Here is a 21,601-nt window from a genome sequence, read left to right on the forward strand (position 1 = left end):
TAGATGCTGATGTGGATGTCAGGAAGTGCATGCTCATAAGAGCCTGATATAGATGTCTCCTCAGAGGTCTGCAAGAGTCTGACATATTCAGAGGCAGATGCTCACAACTAGCCATTGAACTTGTCCATGATGCCTTCCTGCTCCTCTGCTTCTAGTACCTCATGTGATGATGGAGACCCTCCCCACTGACCCAGAAACAGGAAGTCAAGTGGCCATGGTCTGAACCTTTAAAAATCATAACCCTAAATCAGTCTTTTCTCCTTTACATGGTTTGATCAGACATCTGGTCACAATAAGGAGAAAGGTGACTAGTGTAGTTCTGTCACTAAACAGGAAGGTAATCTAAGACAACATATAATATTTTTTCATGAGATTAGCATAGTTGATATCAGAATTCCCATCCAGCTACAAAAATCCCGATTCTTTCCCTCATCCATGTGGGAAGCATACTTCGTTTCATTCTCTGGAAAGCCCAGGAATAAGGAACTATCTTTAGTAACAAGATCCCAACAACCTCATTTTTCCTCACCTCTGAGGTCAGCCTTGGGAATTCTAGGGCAACCCCCTTCTCCTTTACTTCCCTTCCTCAAATTCTTCACAGAAAAGCCCATTGTCTTTTCTGTTTCACCCTTGCCTGTTCTCTTTCTACACTACCAACTCTTTAGTGTTAGCATTTGTATCTGAACCATGGCAATACTTCAGTGTGTTTCCTCTCCTCAGATGACAATGCTCTATGAACTCCACTCAGGTAATGAAGGTTTACACAAGGAGTAACCCTTTGTTCTTATTCTAATGCCATCATCAATCTGTCAGCAAACCCTGCCGCATCTCTAAGATGTCTACAATCACTTACTGCTTGTCCTGTCACCTTTATCCATATGCACGCTAGCAGTACTTTTTGATCACCTCCCTTATTTTGAAACCCCATTCCCAGTCTACTCTCAACACTGCATCCAAAGTGATTGCATTAAATATGTCTCTCCTCTACTCCAGAGGCCTAAGTGGGTGGCCTGTTCAAGGAACTCCATTTCCCTCTACTCTTCTCTGTTTCAGCTACATGGCCCTCTTGCTATTCCTACACTGAGCCAGAAACATGACCACTTGCAGTGACTCTGTGTTTGCTCTTCCGAGGTCTCACTCCGGATAGCTGTGTGGCAAGTTAATTCCAGCATCAACTTCTCACTGGCTTCATTATCTGTCACCCTTTCCAAAACTGAGATCTCGTTTATGCTTACTTCAGCACTCACTGTGTAACATCCTATGTTTACTAGTTTTAGTCTTTGTGATCTCTCTTCCCCATAACAGGACCTTTGTTGTCATATCCCAGACACCTAAAACAGCACCTTGGATACTGGGTGCTCAATAAAATATGTTATAGAATCATAGGGGCCTTTAACAAGGAAACATTTCATTAAAAAATCACAGAGATAGACAACTGATAAAATGTCTCCTTTGAGGGTCCGTATGGAGACCATTCCACCTGGGTATCCATTCCATGTGCAGTCACCAAAGGTAGATGCTGATGTGAATGTCAGGAAGTGCATGCTGACAGGAGCCTGACATAGCTGTCTCCTTAGAGGTCTGCAAGAGTCTGACATATTCAGAGGCAGATGCTCACAGCTAACCATTGAACTGATCATGGAGTTCCCAATCGAGGAGGTGAAGACTGAAGGAGTTGAAAGGGTTTGTGACTCCATGAGGAGAGCAACAATACCAACCAACCAGAGCTCCCAGGGACTAAACCACCAACCAGCCTGGGAACACTCAGGGAGGGACCCATGGCTCCAGCTATATACGCAAGGGAGGATGGTCCTGTCAGGTATAGGTGGGAGAGGAGATCCTTGGTCCCATGAAGGCTGGACTCGGTGTGTGGGGGAATTTGAGGGTGGGGAGGTGGGAGTTGGGGGGTAGGTGGGGGCACATCCTCATAGAAGCAGTTGGAGGAGAGATGGGATAGGAGGTTCCTGGAGGGAGGGAATGGGGTAAGGGGATAACATCTGAAATGTAAATAAAATATCCAATAAAAATAAATTTAAAAAAGTCTTCTTTGTGCATGGATTAAAAAAAAAGAGCAGTTCCAGTGTCTTGTTATGAGGTTGGTGTTTTGCTTCTGTGTTTAAAGCACATTCTCTTTATTATGAAAGCCTTACTTTGGTCAAGAGGAGTGAGTCCCATCTTATTTTCCAAGTTATTCTGTGTACCCGAGTGAGTTAAAGAGAACAAAGTAGAATCTGATGTATTAGATAGAAAACTCCCAGTTCTGAACTCTGGTGCTCAAAGGCCTCAAGATTCTAAGACTTAACTGCAAGAGAAAGCATGTGGTCATTAAGTATACATATTAAAATGACGAGATAAATACATCAACGTCAAATTTATCTTAGGAGTTGTAGAAACTCCATCTTGTGTTTTTAATCCGAAAGTAGCGCGGATGGGGGGCATAAAAGAGAGTGGGTTGCCAAGCGTTGGGGGAGAGAAGAGGACAGAAGAAACGGAGACTCAATTTTTACAGTAGGCACGCTGTCACCAGAAGAGGCCTCCGTGTTACTAGGTGCGGCCCTGGTCGTCGTCCGGCCCTGCGTCCCCAACAACCCAGCACACCCGAGGGCCGCCTTCCCTCAGCAACCAGGACGCGGCTGCGGCTGCGGCTGCGAGCAGCACTGCCTCCAGCAGGGCGGTCGACAAGTCCGAGGCGAGAGCTGCTCGCAGCCCAGCGGGCTCCGGACAGCCTGGACTCCGGGTCCTCAGCGGCGGGAGCCGGCCTGCGGAGCCGCGCTGAGGGCCGCGGTGGTCGCCACACCCGGCCCGTTAGCCGCCCGGCGCGAGTCGCCTCACTCAGCAGCGTCCGCGCCCGGCGGGGGAGGGGCGGCCCGCGCGCGTCGGCTTTCCCAGCATTCCCAGCGGCGCGGGGAAAGTTTACCGGACGTAGGCGGTGGCCGCAGCGGTAGCGGCTCCCGGCTGCGGACCATGGCCCTAGTGGGCGGCCGCGGCCCTGTCCCAAGGCGGCCTCGGGCGGCGTCGTTGAGCCGACTGACTTCCCGGGAGGAGCTGCCCTGCGACTGAGCGGCGGCGGGCGCGCTTAGCGCCGCCAACATGCGGCGGAGCCTGCGGGCGGGCGCGGGCGGCGGAGACCCGAGGCGAAGGCGGCGCCGGCCCGGGAGGCGGCGGCGGGCGACGGGCTCGCGGCCCTAGCGAGGCTGCTGGGGCGGCGGCGGGCGTCGTCCGCGAGGATGCTGTCCCGCAAAAAAACCAAAAACGAGGTGTCTAAGCCGGCCGAGGTGCAGGGCAAGTACGTGAAGAAGGAGACGTCGCCCCTGCTGAGGAGTGAGTATCGAGGGCGGTGACGGGTGGGGACTCAGCGCTGCCTCGGGTGGTGCTGGAAGACAGACTCTGGGAAATGCATGGCTGTCCGTGGTGTTGGAGAAAAAGTGTTCCAACCCGGGCACCTCTCTGCTGGGTACGTCGGGGCGTGCCCCGTGTTTGCGACCGTCGCGGGCGCCACTCTCCGGTGCCCTAAGTAGCACACACACAGAAGACTGGATTCCTTCGTCCTGCAGCGGGACACACACTTGTGAGGCGAAGAGCCTGATACTTGTAGCCACTACCCAGAGCCTCCTCATTTCTCAGAGCAGACGAGCCACTAAAATATTCGGATTAGGTTTTGCTCCTAAAATTCCAAAAAAAAAAAAAAAAAAAAAAAGAAGCAAAGTACTCAGAATAATTTCTGCCGTAGCAGGCAAGTTACTAACTTTATCCCTCTTTCCAGCTTATGTTCCGCCCCCCCCCCATAGCTTTTCTTCTCTGTTTAAAATATTTGAGTTTTTGACTTGAACGTCTTGATTCTCCTTTTTTAAATTCTTGGGTAGTTGGAATAGTTCTGAGAACTAATTCTTTGGTTCTCATTCTAGGAGGTGGGCCCCTTGTGTAAGTTTCCTTCTTGGAAGCTGGAAGTAAGCTTGTGACTTAAATTAAGCATTACCTCATATTGTAATTGGGAAAGCTGTTCACAGAGGTTCCTAGTATTTGCCCAAGATCATGCAGAAAGGGGTGGATAGCTGCTTTTTCCATTGTGGCCATGTGTCAACCTTTACAGGTTCTGTTAGTAATTGTAGTGCTTAACAACAAAGTTGGTGGGGTGGATGTGTCAGTAACTTGAAACCATTTTTAATAGCTTGCTTTTTGCTTCAAATAAAGTTTATTAAACATCATTTGAAGTCATGCAATCTGTAAGAATCTTTTAGTGAATGACTTGATACAGAGTTTCTGTCATGGACTGTCAATTATTCTAATATTAAGTTATTGTATGTTAGCTTATGACACCCTTAGTAACATCTATTTAATGAATTCAGACAATGTGCTCTGTGTCCAGATTTCATGATTTAAGTGCAGTTGCTTTCTCTCTAAGAATATATAAGCTCGCACATTCTGATTTCAGCAGCCCATTATCTTGGTTTGAATTATCTGCTCTTAAAGGAGCCATAACTTTTTTTCCAGCGTTTTTCAGTAGATTTAGCATTTGTGAGCATCTTTGGAATTAGATGACTTTATTTTTCAGTTTCCACTCAAGTTTTGATAATGTGTTTAGAACTGGGTAATTCCTAGTAGGGAGACAAAACTGTTAATAAAGAAATCTTTTACAAGAAATCTGACTTTGCATTTTTTGGAGAACACTTTTATTTTAATGAGACTATATTTGTGTGAAGAAAGAGTCTTGGTGATAGTTAAATCAAGTGAAAACATCAAACTCTGGTCATACATGATGCTGGTGACAGCATTGGTTTTTATTAAATTATTTTCAGTCTTAGTGACATTGTATCATATTATATATGGCAATATGCAGCATACATTTATTTGTAGCTGAGTTTACACCTGCACATTAATGCAGATTGTAAATGTATTTGCTTGGGAAAATAATCTTAAAGTTCTAGTATTGTCTTAAAATTTAAAATTATTCTTATGCCCTTTGCTTGCTATTTTGATGTCAGGATAGTAGATATAAATAACTTTAGAAGCATGTACTGACTTAGTGAAATGGTGATTATATTTGTTTTATTGTAGATCTCATGCCTTCATTCATTCGGCACGGTCCAACAATTCCCAGACGGACTGATCTCTGTCTTCCAGATTCAAGTGCTAGTGCTTTCTCAGCTTCTGGAGATGGTGTAATTTCAAGAAACCAGAGTTTTCTGAGAACTCCAATTCAAAGGACACCTCATGAAGTAATGAGAAGAGAAAGCAACAGACTGTCTGCACCTTCTTCTTATCTTGTCAGGAGCCTAGCAGATGTTCCTCGAGAGTATGGCTCATCACAGTCATTTTTAACAGAAGTTAATTTTGCTGTTGAAAATGGAGACTCTGGTTCCCGATACTTTTATTCAGATAACTTTTTTGATAGTCAGAGAAGGCGGCCACTTGGAGATCGTGCACAAGAAGACTACAGATATTATGAGTATAACCATGATCTCTTCCAGAGAATGCCACAGAATCAGGGGAGGCACACTTCAGGTAACTTCAGCACATTGGTTTATTCATACTGATATTTCAATTTAAAAGTGGATTTTCTTGGAAAGCAAAACAAAACAGAAACATATTCCTAGGGGGAAAAATTTTTCATTTTGCCATTCTTTCTTTCTCCTGCTTGCTAGTTGTTTTCTTTTTTCTTTTTCCCCTCTTTTTTTTTTGGTTTTTCGAGACAGGGTTTCTCTGTGTATCCCTGGCTGTCTTGGAACTCACTCTGTAGACCAGGCTGGCCTTGAACTCAGAAATCCACCTGCCTCCTCCTCCCAAGTGCTGGGATTAAAGGCGTGTGCCACCACTGCCCGGCTTGCTAGTTGTTTTTAACTTATAATGAGTGACATAATTCTTGTGTCTGTTTTCTATGGCATATTTTTGGCTTTTTATAGACAATTACTATTTCCCAGGTTAGTCAAAGAGACTTACCATATGGCTAATTATGTGTGAAACATGCCCTTTTTTATAACAGGCAGGAAATCTGACACTTCCTTTACCCCTTGACCTGGAAGTACTCCTCCAAGGTAGGGATTAATATAGTTCCTCATGTTGTAGTGACCCCCAACCATAAAATTATTTTCATTGCTACTTCACAACTAAAATTTTGCTACTGTTAAGAATGATAATGTAAGTATCTGTGTTTTCTGATAGTCTTAGAGGCGACCCCTGTGAAAAAGTTATTCGACCCTCAGAGGATTAACAACCCACAGGTTTATTCAGTTCTTTGCACTCAGTTTCACATTTCACTGAGAGCTCAGATAGATTGAATATCCCAGCTCCAGAAATCTGATCTGTGAAACACTTCAAAATCCAAATATTTTGAGCATGAACATGACACATTGAGGCAATTTTTTAAAACTTGTTTTGTGTATGCATATGTGTATGTTTTAAGATACAGTCTCACTGTATAGTTGAGACTAGTCTGTAATTCACTGTGTAGCCCAAACTAGTTTCAAATTTGCAATAGTTCTCCTGCCTCTGTCTACCTAGTGCTTGGATTACAGGAGTAAGTCCTCATAGTTCACTGTCAAAATGGCAGCTGCACTGAAAATACTATTATGAAATTATCTTCAGTCTGTTTTTCTAAGAGAAATATAAAACATATATGAATTTGATATTCAGATTTGGTACATTTGCCCAGTATATTACATACGCATCAATTTCAAATCTAAAACACCATGGTCACAAGCATCCAGATAAGGGATACTCAACCTGTAATTCTTTTTGTCCTTAACTTCCCATATTTTAAATATGAAGAAATTAAATACAAAGTTGAAATCTTGTTTTAAAATTCCAATTTGTAAAATGTAATTGAGGAAATACTATAAGTTTCTACCAGTCTTTTCTATGTAGAGCAATAGGACATGGTTTTTACAATAAAGGCAGACTTTAAAACAGCATTCCAATCACATTTAGAAAGGAAGTACAAGGTCTGGGGAGATATCTCAGTCAGCAGAGTATCAGCTGAGCAAGTGTGAGGCCTGAGTTCAGATCCCTAAAACCTTGCCAGGAATGGTGACCTGCTTCTCCTATAACCTAGCAGTTGGAGGCAGAGATAGATGGATCAATCTCTGAAGCTCATTGGCCAGCCGCCTAGCTGAATTGATGAGCTTTAGATTCATCGAGAGACATTGTCTCAAAAAGTATTTAGAGAGCAAACGAGGAAAGGCGCCTGATCTAAACCATAAGCCTCTTTGGACCTCCACAAGCATATGTGTTAACATGTGTTAGTATGTATGCACATGTACACAGCCACACTGTTCTATACATACTATATATACAACATATACAAAGAAAGTACAAGTTAATTTCCAAATGGAATATTATTAAAAGTAAGCAGAGGCAGGCAGATCTCTGAGTTTGAGGCCAGCCTGGTCTACAGAGTAAGTTCTAGGACAGCCCAGAGCTACACAGAAAAACCATGTCTCAAAAAACAAAGCAAATGTAAGATTGATTTTAGGCTATAACCAACATCTGCTTTTAATGTCAGTAGGCTTCCATTCTGAGTCTGTTTGTTTGTTTGTTTGTTTGTTTGTTTGTTTCAAGACAGGGTTTCTCTGTGTAGCCCTGGCTATCCTGGAACTCACTCTGTAGACCAGGCTGGCCTCGAACTCAGAAATCCGCCTGTCTCTGCCTCCCAAGTGCTGGGATTAAAGGCGTACGCCACCACCACCCAGCTCTGAGTCTTGTTTAAAGAAAAAATTTTTGCTTTTAATTTTTAAAAAGTACATCTGTCTTAGTTTGAATTACTTTTGGTGTGATAAAACACTGTGACCAAAGCAATTTGGAGAGTGAAGGGTTTATTTGGCTTATACTTCCATATCAACATTGAAGGCAGAAAGGACAGAAACTCAAATGGGACAGGAACCTGGAGGCAGAAGCTGATGCAGAAGTCATGGAGGGGTGCTGTTTACTGACTTGCTCCCTATGGCTTGTTCAGCCTGCATGTTCATGGGCATAGGCATGTGTGGAGGTTAAAGGACACCTTTCAGGAATTGGTTGTCTCCTTCCACCTTGTGGTTCCAACTTTGGACTTTATAGGTGACTTGTATATTTTATTTCATAGTAATTGAGACTACAGAATGTTAAGCTCATCCTGTGATTCCTGACCCAGACTTAGGTCTACTTGTTTCTTCAAGGTGAATTTGTGGGCTTTAGGGTTACTGTATTGCTTGGTGGGTACTTCTGTTGTTTGAACTGCTCTCTAGTGGACACTCGGGTCCCCTCAAGACCTGGTTTTCTTTGGTCTTTATTGTTCTTTGTGCTTTCTATTGTGCCTTGATGGTTGGATGTTCCAAACTCCTTTTGTGCCTGTTCTGTGTCAGACTTAGAATCAACCATTGATTCAAGGCATCCTCTAGGAGCTCTGGTTCCTTTTCGGGTATTTGGATTCATAGTGTTGAGATTGCAACTTGGATTTTTGTAACTGGATGGATTTTTGCTTCCAGATTTTTCAGTGGAGGAATCCAGGAAAGACATTTTGGGATTTGTTTTGGAAACAGTTAACATCAATTTATACTATTGATGATTTAAATGAAGATTCTAGGTTTTGCTTTTTGCTTTAAAATTTTTATTGTAGAACATGTGAAACATAAATTCCACCATCTTTAAGCATGTTGAGTGTTTTGCTGTGTGGTATCAAGAGTCTGTATATTCACATTGTGTTACCATGCTTGCAGACATTCACACTGCAGGTAGTCGTTTCAATTGACAATTAAGAGGCTAGTCATTTGTCTGGTGCGGTGGCTTGCATCTTTACTCCCAGAACTTTGGAGACAGAGGCAGGCAGATTTCTGTGAGCTTAAGATCAGCCTGGTCTGCAGAGTTCCAGGCCATTCTGGGATACAAAATCATTTCTGCCATTATCCCGTTCCTTCTCTAAATAACCAGTTTCATCAACTTTTGTGGAATTCTTATATTTTAGCATTCTTATGAAAATAAGTGTATATATACAGGTATGTGTACATATATTTTTTCCTCAACTCTATTGGTTTTCTTTTATATGTTACTCTAAACTCTGTGACATAGCAGACATTTGAGTTTACGTGGATATGATATCAGAAGCAATTCAGCTGGCTGTTTCTGACTCGAGTCCTCTCTCTCATGTTTCAGTTATGTCAGTGTTTCACCAGGGCAGTCAGATCCATTTCCTTAGATGCACATAGTTTAGAGAGCACTACCAAAGCTGTTAGCAAGAGACTTTAATTTTAGCTGCAGGCCCCTGTTCCTCATTAGATGCACTATTTATGACATTAGAACAGCTGGCTCTCCCCACCCCCCACCCCCAGTAATTCAAGGGGAAGCACGTGAGCTTCATAAGGACAGAAGCTGCATGGCCTTTTGTATCTTCCTATCAGAAATCACACACCATCCTTTCTGTCATAAATTATTGCTCACAGACAGGTGAATACCAGGAAGTCTGGGACAGTGGAGCCCAGGAATATTTTAAGTATAACTATATAAAGGAAGCATATTACCTGCACTTTTTTTGCTCCTTGTTTTGGGTGGGGTGGGGAGGTGTGAGAAGGGGTGAGAAAAGGTCTTCCTCTAGCTCAGGCTGGCCTAGAATTCACTATACAGCCTAGGATAACTTCAAATTTGTGGCATTCTTTCTACCACAGTCTCCCAAGTGCTGGGATTACAGGCAAGAGTCTCCCTGCCTGGCTTTGTCTCTTAATCACTCAAGGTAGAAAGCAGAGAGCATCTTTGTGTGTATAGCTCCGTAGTCCAGAACTCTTCTCTCCTCTGCTCTGTATCCAATAGCATAATCACCTACAATGTCAATATTGGTTTATTGCTAGCTTTTCTATAAGACTATGCTGTAGTAACTAGCTTTTTGCATTTACCATTTGTTTGTTGTATATTAAGTGAATACAGTTTTTAAACTACCTTCCAATAATCTATATTTATTTATAAACTTACATTTCATCCTTTAGAATGTCATAGTTTGAATAGAAGCATTTACCTTAATTTTAATGTTTCTTCTGAATTACTTTTTGTCATTGCTGATTACATAGATACTGAAATGACTGACGGACACTGCTCTTCTAGAAACAGTGGATTCTGAAATTTCAGTTTATGATTGTCAGTGTAATTTTAAGGGAGTTGAAAAATGAGGTTATTGGGGCTGGAGAGATGGCTCAGTGGTTAAGAGCACTGACTGCACTTCCAGAGGTCCTGAGTTCAAATCCCAGCAACCACATGGTGGCTCACAACCATCTGTAATGATATCTGATGCCCTCTTCTGGTGTGTCTGAAGACAGCTACAGTGTATTCATATATAATAAATAAATAAATCTTTAAAAAAAAAAAAAGAAAAAAAAAAAGAAAAATGAGGTTATTGCTATTTCTTAAAGTTAAACATTTTGCTTAGCCAAATATATAAAATATATAGTACATATTTTAAAATATATACTTCAGATAGTTGGAAATTTGACTTTTTGATTTTTAGAGCCATTATAAGTGGTGTTATTTCATTAACTGTATTTCTACTTGTGGTCAGCATGTAGCTATTTGATGTATATTTTTGCATGTTGACTATATAACCTGCCTTGATAATCTTACTTAATTCTAGGGCACAGCTAGATTTTTTTTGTTTAAATTATAAACTGGGAAAGGTTTTACAAGTTTTTTGTTTTGTTTTAGATGAAATGGCAAATCTTAAATATTGACTGAGATTTCTTCTCTCTTCACTTTTCCTTTAGCAGTATAAATATTTAACTGTTCCTGTGCTTTGGTGATAGAAGATTCAAACAAGCCAAAACTCATAATTGTTTCAAAATTCAGCTCTTCTTTCTAATTTAATAGTAATGTGAATTTTGTGGAAGTTTTATACTGATATAATAATAAAATTTAACAGATATTTGAATACTTGTTCCATTACTGACATAATAATAAAATTTAACAGATATTTGAATACTTGCTCCATTTCCTTTTCTCCTCAGGTATTGGAAGAGTCACTGCTACATCTTTAGGGAATTTAACCAACCATGGATCTGAAGATTTACCCCTTCCTCCTGGCTGGTCTGTGGACTGGACAATGAGAGGGAGAAAATACTACATAGATCATAACACAAACACAACTCATTGGAGTCATCCTCTTGAACGAGAAGGACTTCCTCCTGGGTGGGAACGAGTGGAGTCATCAGAATTTGGAACCTATTATGTGGATCACACAAATAAAAGGGCTCAGTACAGGCACCCCTGTGCTCCCAGGTAAACAAGTGGCTTCCTTTTCAGCTATCTGTTTTGAGAGCATTCTGTGTTAGATTTTGATCTCACATTTTTGGAAGGGATAAGCATCTTGAAGCTTGAGATTTTAAAGTTATTTCTCAAAATTTATATTTATTCTAAATATATTTTAGTGATTAATAATTTTAATAAGTTTTTAAAAGTATCTTCTCTTTGAGCAACTTGAAACAAATGTATCTTTGTGATCATATTCCAATTAGGAGATGTCAGAATGTTTTTGTAGCTAGCCAGAAGTTCAAGCTAATACAACACCTGTCTCTTCATCTTAAATTCCCATGTCAGACCCACCTCCTATTAAGTCAAAGTATACTTTGAAATTTTGACATTATCTTGCTGTTTTTATTCAACCTCAAACATGATTTTTTGTTTTTTCTTACTGAAGTAAAAGTTGGAATGCAACAAAACATTCTAGCTTTTTAATAAATAAACCAGTAATTCTTTGGGCTGTTTTGTTTTGAATGATATTTAAGCCTTGTGCTATCTAATAGTGTAGTCAGTTGTCATATGTGGTTGTTGAGCACCTAGAACGTGATTGACGAATTGAGATTGCTGTAAGTGTAAAACAAACACTCTACTTCAGAGTAAATATAAAACTATATAAGCTTAATAGTGAAAAAGTGTTTACATTGTAATGTTTAAGGTACAAGAACTGAGGACAGGGGGTAAAATGTCATAAACACATTGATAGATACTGCCTGGGATCATCTGGTCTAATACAGTTTGTTGGTTATGGTAGGTAGTGATAAATTTTTTTTAGAATCATTAAAATCATGAGAATACATTTTGGGAGTTACTACCTACAAAGGTGACACTATTAGTATACTGCTATAAACATTTTATATTTTTATATTTAGTGATTCAACCTTGAAACTTTTTTCCAATGATTACATTTAATGGCACTTAGCATTTATTGAATGGCTTCATGAAGAACTAAAGCCATGGTTATTGTTTGCTGTCTTATAGTAGTAGTCTTTACAAACAGATTTGAAAGGTAACTTTATCTCAGCCTTGTATTATTGTAGAGTTTTGATGGTTCACAAAACATTTTTCCAAATGATTATTTCTCTCAGCAGCTCTGTAGATATTAGGCAGGAGAGACTCAGAACTCTAGTTCACATAGTAATATCAATAGCTGTTTGATTATATGGTATACTCTTTACACAGAACTTATGACTTACATTTGTTCATTAAATTTTGGGAATGTTAAGAGTATTTGTTCCTAATTAAGGAGGTTTAGAGAAGTAAAGACAGTTCTACCCACATTTCATACAAATTGTAAGTGGTTAAACTGAATTTAAAACATAGGCTGGGCATGGTCATGCATACTTTTAATCTTAGTACTTGGGAGACTGAGACAGGTAGAGGAACTCTGAGTTCAAAGCCAGCCTGGTCTACACAGAGTCTTAGGGAGAACTTGTCTCAAAACAACAACAAAACAAAAACACAGGCATATTTGATTCCAAAGCATATGGTATCAATTACTATTTCCTTTTTGAACCTACTTATTAAAAACTGTTGAAAATTCAGTGTAATTTTTATGTTGTCTTTAAATTGCTGGGGTTGGGGAGATACATTGCTCAGTCATCAAGAACACTTGCTGCTTTTTCAGAGGACTTGAGTTTAGGTGTTTTCCTAATTTGGCATAGAAGTCCTCCTGCACTACATAACCCAGCACCTCTATCAGTGTCTTACAGTGGCCTGTAACTCCAGCTCTAGAGGATCAGATACCCTCTTTTGGCCTCATGGGTATACATATGTACATGTACATATACACAGAGACAGAGACAAAGAGACAGAGACAGAGATGTACATACAAATATCTTAAAATGAACTATTAACCATGATATACTCTAGACTTTATTTTAATGATGGTTAAGAAAACATTGACCTTTTTAATATTCATATCTTTTATGTTTAGAGGCAGGCTTCATTTAATTTTGTCTTTATGTCTGAAATAGCTCAGTTTGGTTTTCCAGAATTCACTTGAGCCTTCAGGTGTCCAGCACTTTGCAGAACACCCTTCTGCAAACATCTCACCATGTATATAAGTATTCCTCCCTGCTCAGCTTACACAGGCTGTTAGAGCTAATTGAAATTTGATCCTTTTTAATTCTCTCCGATTTAAAATGGGCTCTAGTCGATTCTCAGTTGTTTTCCTAACCTGGCATAGTGCAGAGTCCTGCTGCACAACATACCCTAACCTCAGCTTCCAGTCAACAAGAGGAAGAAAACCATGATTTTGGTTTTTTGTTTTGAGAAAAGCTATAGCCCTTTCCAATATATATGTTAGCAAATTACAAGTAATTTGCAGAAACTTATAATTTAAACTTTGTATAAAAGTTACAACTAAGACCCAACTTTTTATCACCATTGAGGCTGTCTTTAAAAAGAATGTATACCAGCCAGAAAAACATGTATTAAAATACAGAAGAGATTAACTTGGGTTTTTTGTTGTTGTTGCTTGCTTACTTTTCTTTCTTTTTTTAAATAGATTTTGAGTTTTATTGAAACTTTACATGAATTTTACAAGAAGTTAGAAAAACAGTCACATCACAGAACAAATTGTTGAGGCTTTGGCATGTAAGCCAAGCAAATTTTGTAGGGACGATTTCAAAAAGGTTGTGAAGGTTACAACAACCTAAAAACCCAGTACACCTGCTTCTAGGGATGTAAAACATAGAGTCATAGCTTATTTTCAATACAAAAAAATCTGTAACTCCAGAACAAAGAAACTCTGTAAATCCATAATGTCCAAGGGTATTTATGAAAAGAAGAAAATTAGAAAGCCTGAATATATATACAATAATGATTTCTTCAATGACTTGATTTCTGAATACAAATGGCAAACAACTTAAAGATCAAACAGTTACACCGATTTTGTTTTGAAAAATGTAGATCTAGAGCCAATCATATCTTGCTGGTATCATTTTCGAACCCTTGTCTATTTCCACTGTTGTTTCTAAATATCCTGATAAAATTGTTGGATGTCATTATTGTAACCATAGTTACCAGAATAGTTACCACCTTGTTGAGGCAGCTGCTGATCTGGGTTAGGAACCCCTTTCTGTTGGTTGTTGGCCTCATGACACCTGGAATTAGGCAGGTTGTACCCATCTACTTTTTCTTGCCTCCTGCATCAGCACCTCAATTGCCCTGAGTTCCAAAGGACCATGGCCTCTCTGTTATTTTGCAAGACTCCCTCTGCCACTCCTTAAGCCTCTTGGTGTTCCCAAATATGCTCCCTCTGTGAGTAGCCAGTTCTGCCTCTTAGAGGTATTGCTCTCTGCTCCCTTGGTGGTGGTGCAACACCACACCCTCTCCCTCCTCCTCTTCCTCTCACTGCATAGCCATCAGCATAGCCTCCATGATAGTTGTGATAATCACAACCATAGCAATCATTATAGTAGCCTCATAGCTAGAGTAATCTGGAGGGTAGCCATATCCACCTCTCCCTCCACCATGGCCTCTCATTTGAAGGAGGGTGATAGTAATAATCTTCATATGCAGTGCTTCTGGAGGCTTGTCCAGCAGCTTGGCACTCTTTCCTTGACTAATGGCTTAGCTGAGACAATTTCAATTCCTGCCCCATCTGTTTCTTTTCCATTCATTTCATCCATAGCCTTAACAGCAGCTTTTCTGTCTCCAAAATGAACACATGCATAATCTTAAACTCTAAAAATTAGTTTTCCAATATTTCCTCTGTCACTGTAGTAGCCAAGTTTCTTAAAAATAAAACTTCTACCATAGCTATGACTTTTGGATTTGGTTCTTGCACAGGGTCAGCCTGTTCACCTGTGTCTTAATTAGGGTTTCAATTGCTGTGAAGAAACACCATGACCATGACAATTCTTATAAATGAAAGAAAATATTTAATCAGAGCTGGCTTAGAGTTCAGACGTTTAGTCCATTATTGTCTTGGTGAGAAGCTTGGTGTTGTACAGGCAGAGACATGGTGCTGGAAAGGTGGCTGGGAGTTCTACATCTGGTTTGGCAGGCAGTGGGAAAGAGACACTGGTCTGTCTTGAGCATCTGAAACTTTAAAGCCCGCCCCCAGTGATACACTTTCTCCAAGCCCACACGTCCTAATGTCCTAATAGTGCCACTCCCTGGTGACCAAGCATTCAAATCTGGGGTCCCTGGGGGCCATTCCTATTCAAACCACCACCACTGTAACTACGTTTCCCCACACTTTTACTTTTCCACTCATCAGCCAGCATCTGGAATGTGCTGCTGACTTTTGATCTTCAAGGAAGCAGAACAAACACCCTTCCTTCCTCTTTTTGTCATCTGGTTGATGGTACAGAATAGCATCCACCAAACCCTCAGGTAAGCCTGAGTGCTGAACTCTTTCAGAATGTTTCTTTTGGTTTTATTCTTTGTAATGGATCTAATAAGAAGTCTTGTTTGCCACAGAAATACACATGCCCAGGTGTTTGCCAGAACAAATTTCATAGTTCTTACACAGCTTATTTTAACTGCTTCCTGGGCAGCTTCCTTTCTACAGAAGGTAATAAATGCATGGTCTTTGTTCTGACCAGAGACTGGTTCCACCATAAGACATAAATCCCAGATAGGACCAGCCTTCTCACCAAAGGGCACCAACTCATCCTCATACAAGTTTCTTGGGATTTTTACTCAAGAAAACCTCTGTTTCAATTCCAGGTTGCACAGCTGAATACACACTGTCTGGTGGAAGACCACCATACTTCCTCTATCCCATGGTTATATCCAGAATATAACCTGTCCTCTCAAGCAAGGCTTCACTTGGTCTTTGTCTCATTAGGCCCCTTTGTGGACTCTTGCACTTTTTCCTGCTCTCTTTGCTTGTAGATCTTCATCACTCCACTTTTGTTTGTATAAAGTGGTGGAGGAAGACTTTTGCTTTGTGCTATGCCACAGAAGATCTGTTCCCCCTGAATATGAGATAGTTCATGAGCTATCTCATGTTTCCTTGAACCGGTGTAGTAGAGACAGCTCTTTCTTTATTAAATTCCTAAAGCATCAATTGTTCTTTAGCAAGATCAACATACACTGCCAACCCTGTCTAAAACATTTCATCAAGTCTTTCTGCTGCCTTCTGTAGTAGGTCTGCCTCTATTGGTGTCTTGTAGTGTTCTGTGTGATTAACACTGGAAGTATCTATTGGTCCCTTCTCTTCTTGTATCACCTTATTAGCCAGTATTTTGCTAGCTCAGGTGCTGCTGGAAACCTAAGTGTCATGGCTTGTAGTAGTAATTTTTTCTTTCATATCTTAGCCTGAAGCATGCAGGTTGGGGACGGGACAGGAGGTATCCCCCATATCTTGGCACTTCAGTTCCTCAGCTCCAATTCCCACAAAAGTTGCTTCTGGCTCAGGTAACCCTGGGATTGGCATCCAGCCCTCAGCCCACTCCACCCACTCAATTGCAACCTAGTTATCAACACATCCCACTTACATGGGTCAGGCCTGACTGCCAACTGAGGGAGAAATGCTTCAGTCAGGGGAACACAGAGAGCAACGAAGGTGGAGGTGGAGTGTGGGACCTTTGGGCCAAAGGACTGGACACCACACGGACTGAGGAATAAGCAAGGGAGACGGGGTGCCAAAGTAGGACTCAGACCTAGGGCTTGAGGCAGGCCACAGTGGGGGCTGCCCCAGTCCATCTCTACTCCTTTACTTGGGTGTTTACCACTAGCAGCATATCAGCTTCCAAAAGAAGATGGTGTATACTTCCACACAGTCTAGTTTTTTAAAAAAAATCATCCAGACCTTTATCATGGAAAGTCCTGTTAAACTGAAAGATAGTCAGTTTGGCCAGAAAGCGTGTAGAAGATTCTTAAAAGTTGTATGGTTGTCATAATTTCTACCCTAGGTAAAGGGCTTCTGTTTTAATAAATGTCAATTCTTTCTTCTCAGTGTACCTCGGTATGATCAGCCCCCACCCATCACGTATCAGCCACAGCAAACTGAAAGAAATCAGTCTCTTCTGGTCCCTGCAAATCCCTACCATACTGCAGAAATTCCTGACTGGCTTCAGGTTTATGCCCGAGCCCCTGTGAAGTAAGTGAGAACACAGCATGAGTATCTTTGGGGTCTCTAACAAGCGGGACTTAAGTTCCATGTTAAGCCAGTATGGATTAGGTGGTAGTGGCACACCTTTAATCTCAGCACTGGAGGGGTGGAGGGGATGGAAGTGGGGATAGGACACAGATGGGGATTAGGACATACAACAGAGGCAGGCAGCTCTCTGAGCTCAAGGATAGCCAGGGCTACACAGAGAACCCCCCACCCCCTCCCAAAGAAAATATTGTAGTTTTCTCAAAATATTGGACTTCTATGTAACATTTAAGAAAGGATATCAGAAATTATAAAGTTTGACTCTGATTAGAAGTAAATATTCTTCAAAGATGTTTGAATCCTAATTACTTTGTGTACAAACCTCTGGTAATGGATACATAAGAATACCAAATATTACAAGTTTAATTTTTGTTTTCTTTATATTTTTATATGACATTAACATGTAACATGATATAGTACTTATAACCAAGAATACTCACTTAAGAGCTTGGTACTCTGGTGAAACACAGCAGGACACTCTGAGATTAAGTTCTTTGTTAGGAATTTCAGTGAAATCATGAGTAAATGAAACTATCTGAATGACAGGTGTGCTGGGAGACACTTGAAATGCATTGTAACACTCCTTCATGCAACTCCAGCTCCTGTTCATGAGGAGTAGTTATAGTGCCCAGTAAAGAGAACATCCAGGTTACTGCAAGGAAATTAGTCTAGTAGTACGTTTTCAATCCTCAAGTAATAGAATAAAAGTGGGAGTTGACTAAAATGCTTGCCTGCAGCTTTGCCACGGTGCTGGTGTTCCTGGGACACACACCCAAGAGGATGGAACTGTGTGGCCCTTTGCAGCCTGGACAGCTTGCAGGAACTGCTCACTACACTTTTATTTTTTGGGGAGCCATATATGTTTTTATACAGATTTTGGAATAAAATGGCAAATGAGTTACCAAAGTATCCATTAGATAGGACATAAGTGATTATTAAAAATAAATTCAACATAAAGCTTCCTTTTATTTCTACCCTGCAGTGATTTGAGAAATGACCTCAAAATCACATAGGTACATGATTTACTGTATTTACATTCTTCTAGTAATGGACAGTCACCCTAAAAAAATGTCACTCTAAAGCTCCTTGGTCCACACTTCTCTGCCTTCTTGGACTGTTGGTCACTATACATTTTTATAGGAGATAATTAAGAGTTTTTTTTTAAGCTATCAGAGTTTTTCATCTGTAAATGAGAAAACTGAATTAGACTGCTGTCTCTTGATTTCTTTTTCAAAGTGTAAGTTTTGTAGTTCCAACTTATTCTGAGCCACTTAAGCACTGAAGGAGGACTAAAGGCCTTTCAAGACACACATAAGTATAATCAACATGATGTCACCTTGTGGAGTTTTCTTCAGTTTATTCTCTCATTTTGAAAGAGTTTCTTCTTTCTTTAGTTCTTGAATTTATTTTTAATTATGTTTGTGTGTTTGTGCACACATATGTGTAATGTAGCTTGAGTCCAAAAGAAAGTATTGGATTTCCTGCAGCTGGAGTTATAGGGGGTTGGGAGCTACCTAATAAGGGTGTTGGGAACTGAACTCCAGTCTTTTTCAAGAGTAGTACATGCTCTTAACTTCTGAGCTATCTCTCCAAACCTGTCTTCTTGCTGTTTTATTCTTGTTACTTATCCTGAGGAATACTTGGCCTGCATATAATGATTTATCTTCTGTCTCTGTTGTAGTTGAACAGTGTTCCTCATATACACCTGTCAGTTTGCCAGCACTGATGCCACTAGTGACTTTACATGCTTTTCTCTATTACCACTTGTGAGCACAGTATGCTCTCAAGTATTCTAAGTTCTCAACATTAACTTATGAACTTATAAAGAGCATAGGATGTGCTTTCTGGAAATTACAGAACCACTATAGTCTGGAATTGTATTAATGGTTACCCAGGACTAATATTATAATTGATTTTTAAAATAAACAGGCACTCTTTAGCCTGAAGTAATATTTAACAGTTTTTTCCCTTCCTTAAAAAACAGTACATTTGTGGCTGAAGAGACAGCTCAGTTGTTAAGACCATTGGCTGCTCTTATAGAGGACCCAAGTTCAGTTCCCAGAATCTGTATGACAGCTCATCACTGTCTGAAATTTCAGTTTTAGGGGATCCAGTGCCCTCTTCTGTCTTTCATGGGTATCAAGCATGCATGTGGTACACAGACATATCATGTGGGCAAAAACATCCAATACACATAAAAATAAATCTTAAAATAAAAGATTCTCTCAATTAAAAATTAATGTACTTAGGGCTGTAGAGAGAGTGCTGCTGCTTTTGTAGGGGACCCTGGTTCAATTCCTAGGAGCCATGTGGTGGCTTAAAACTGTAACTCCAGTTCCACGGGATCTGATGCTTTCTCAGGCACCCAGTGTGCAGTGTACTTACATTCGTGCAGTGTACTTACATGCATGCAGGTCAAGCATTCATACACATAAAAATTGGAAATGAATTTTAAGAAAGAGAGGGAAGGGGGGAAGATAGTATATTCAGAGCCGTGTGTATTAGCATGCTCTTGTATTCCCAGCTACTGAGAAATGTGAGGCAGAGGGACAGCCTATATCCAGAAGTTCAAGGTCAGCTTAGGTCCCCAGCTCAAAAAAAAAAAAAAAATAGCAAGTTTTACTAACTCAGATATTTTAGAATAAAGCTTAGTTTTACATATAATAAAAATATCTATAAAAATAGACCAGTTTATTGTTGTAAATGCACATTTATGTCTTATCTTATTAACATATTTTACAACAGATATGACCACATTCTGAAGTGGGAGCTCTTCCAGCTGGCTGACCTGGACACATACCAGGGAATGCTGAAGCTGCTCTTTATGAAGGAACTGGAACAGATTGTTAAGTTGTACGAGGCCTACAGACAGGCTCTTCTCACTGAGTTGGAAAACCGCAAGCAGAGACAGCAGTGGTATGCCCAGCAGCATGGCAAGAAGTTTTTAAGTTAACTTATCACAAGCCAAGTTTTGTAAGAGCTTTAAAATATTTTCAGATAAATGACTGCAAACAAGTTCTTTGGTTAATAAAGGCAACTTACTATTTTACATATGTTTTGTTATCAAATTTTTTTCTTTTATTGAACCAAGAAAGTTTTATCATTTAAAAAGCCACTATGGCATATGCTACCAAATGCTGTATTAGGAAACTGCTTTGGAGACTCTGGATGAAAAGGAGTACAGGAAGAGAACATCATCATAAACAGGCATCCAATAGGAAACAGTCACTCTGACTTTTATGGACACACCCTTCTTGTTAAGAAAACGGAAGAGGATGAGAACACATTTGTGATCACTTGCTCCGTGTGGTGTTAACGTGTGATGAGCTTGTACATGCTACGTGTGGTCATCTACTTCCATCTCCTCCCTAATGGAAGGAACACCTTTGAAGGAGGGAAATAACGTATTTCAGGACTACATTCAGGAATACAGGAATATAATAAATATATGTGTCTTAGTGCCAACTGTTGCTAATACTTCCTTCCTTCGAGCCAGAGCACATAAGTACAGTTAGCAAGGCTCTGGTGAGACACACCACAGGCTTCCTGACACACAGAACACTGCCTTCCATCAGGCTGGGCTAAGCTGCCAAAAAATGACAATCAGGGATCCAATAAGAAATCTTGGTCACTTAAGTAAATTTTATATTGCCTTTTTTATCTTTGAAAAGTATTTGTCATAAAGGTTTTAGAAACAGGTCATTCCTTCCTATTCTTGCTTTGGGCTTAATGGTTGTTCATAATTAGTGATGAACACTTGAGTTTCATAGCTCTCAGTTGTGCTTACAAATGTTGTGAATATGTATATATTTTGGTTCTTTTCCTAAATATAAGCACTCCCTGTTAGAAGTGACTTTGAATTATTGATAAAATTTTGTGTGTGATTTTATATAACAGGTTATTAAATATATTTTTGTGGAAACTGTCTGGTCCTTGAGTGCATGTTTTGGTGTTTTAGATTTAGAATAATGTTTGATGTGTTTCTGTTCAGAAGGTCCACAAACCAACAAGCCTATAATGAAAAGAGAAGCTGAAGCTAAAGTATGACTGCTGGGATATTATAAAGGGATGGAATACTGAGCCTACGGCCAGCTGTCTGTAAAGGGTAAACGTTTTGTACAGCCTGCCAGCTTGCACACATTCTTCTGTCTCAGTTACTTTTCATCACCATTTCTGAGACAGTTAAAACTGTCTGCTTGGGTTCCCAGGTAGATGAAGCATTACCATTCCCCATCAATAGTCTCT

The 21,601-nt window shown here is 40.2% G+C and overlaps 1 protein-coding gene and 1 pseudogene across 1 annotated transcript; one reads left to right on the forward strand and one right to left on the reverse strand.

Moving 5' to 3' along the window:
* Positions 1-3,201: 3,201 nt before the first annotated feature.
* On the forward strand, positions 3,202-21,278 carry Sav1 (salvador family WW domain containing protein 1). Its single transcript, XM_028782299.1, has 5 exons — positions 3,202-3,321; positions 5,056-5,502; positions 10,953-11,223; positions 17,156-17,299; positions 20,102-21,278. Exons 1-5 carry the CDS (start codon positions 3,228-3,230, stop codon positions 20,307-20,309), a joined length of 1,164 nt encoding a protein of 387 aa, XP_028638132.1. The 5' UTR covers positions 3,202-3,227; the 3' UTR covers positions 20,310-21,278.
* On the reverse strand, positions 14,201-16,166 carry LOC114633700 (annotated as a pseudogene).
* Positions 21,279-21,601: the final 323 nt, after the last annotated feature.

The sequence above is a fragment of the Grammomys surdaster genome, unplaced genomic scaffold, assembly GCF_004785775.1.
Source record: "Grammomys surdaster isolate TR1022 unplaced genomic scaffold, NIH_TR_1.0 98, whole genome shotgun sequence".
NCBI classification, from domain to species: domain Eukaryota; kingdom Metazoa; phylum Chordata; class Mammalia; order Rodentia; family Muridae; genus Grammomys; species Grammomys surdaster.

Coding starts and splice junctions, on each gene's coding strand:
- Sav1 (XM_028782299.1), top strand. CDS start 3,228: ATGCTGTCCCGCAAAAAAACCAAAAACGAGGTGTCTAAGCCGGCCGAG. Junction 3,322..5,055: donor GACGTCGCCCCTGCTGAGGA/GTGAGTATCGAG, acceptor GTTTTATTGTAG/ATCTCATGCCTTCATTCATT. Junction 17,300..20,101: donor TATGCCCGAGCCCCTGTGAA/GTAAGTGAGAAC, acceptor ATTTTACAACAG/ATATGACCACATTCTGAAGT.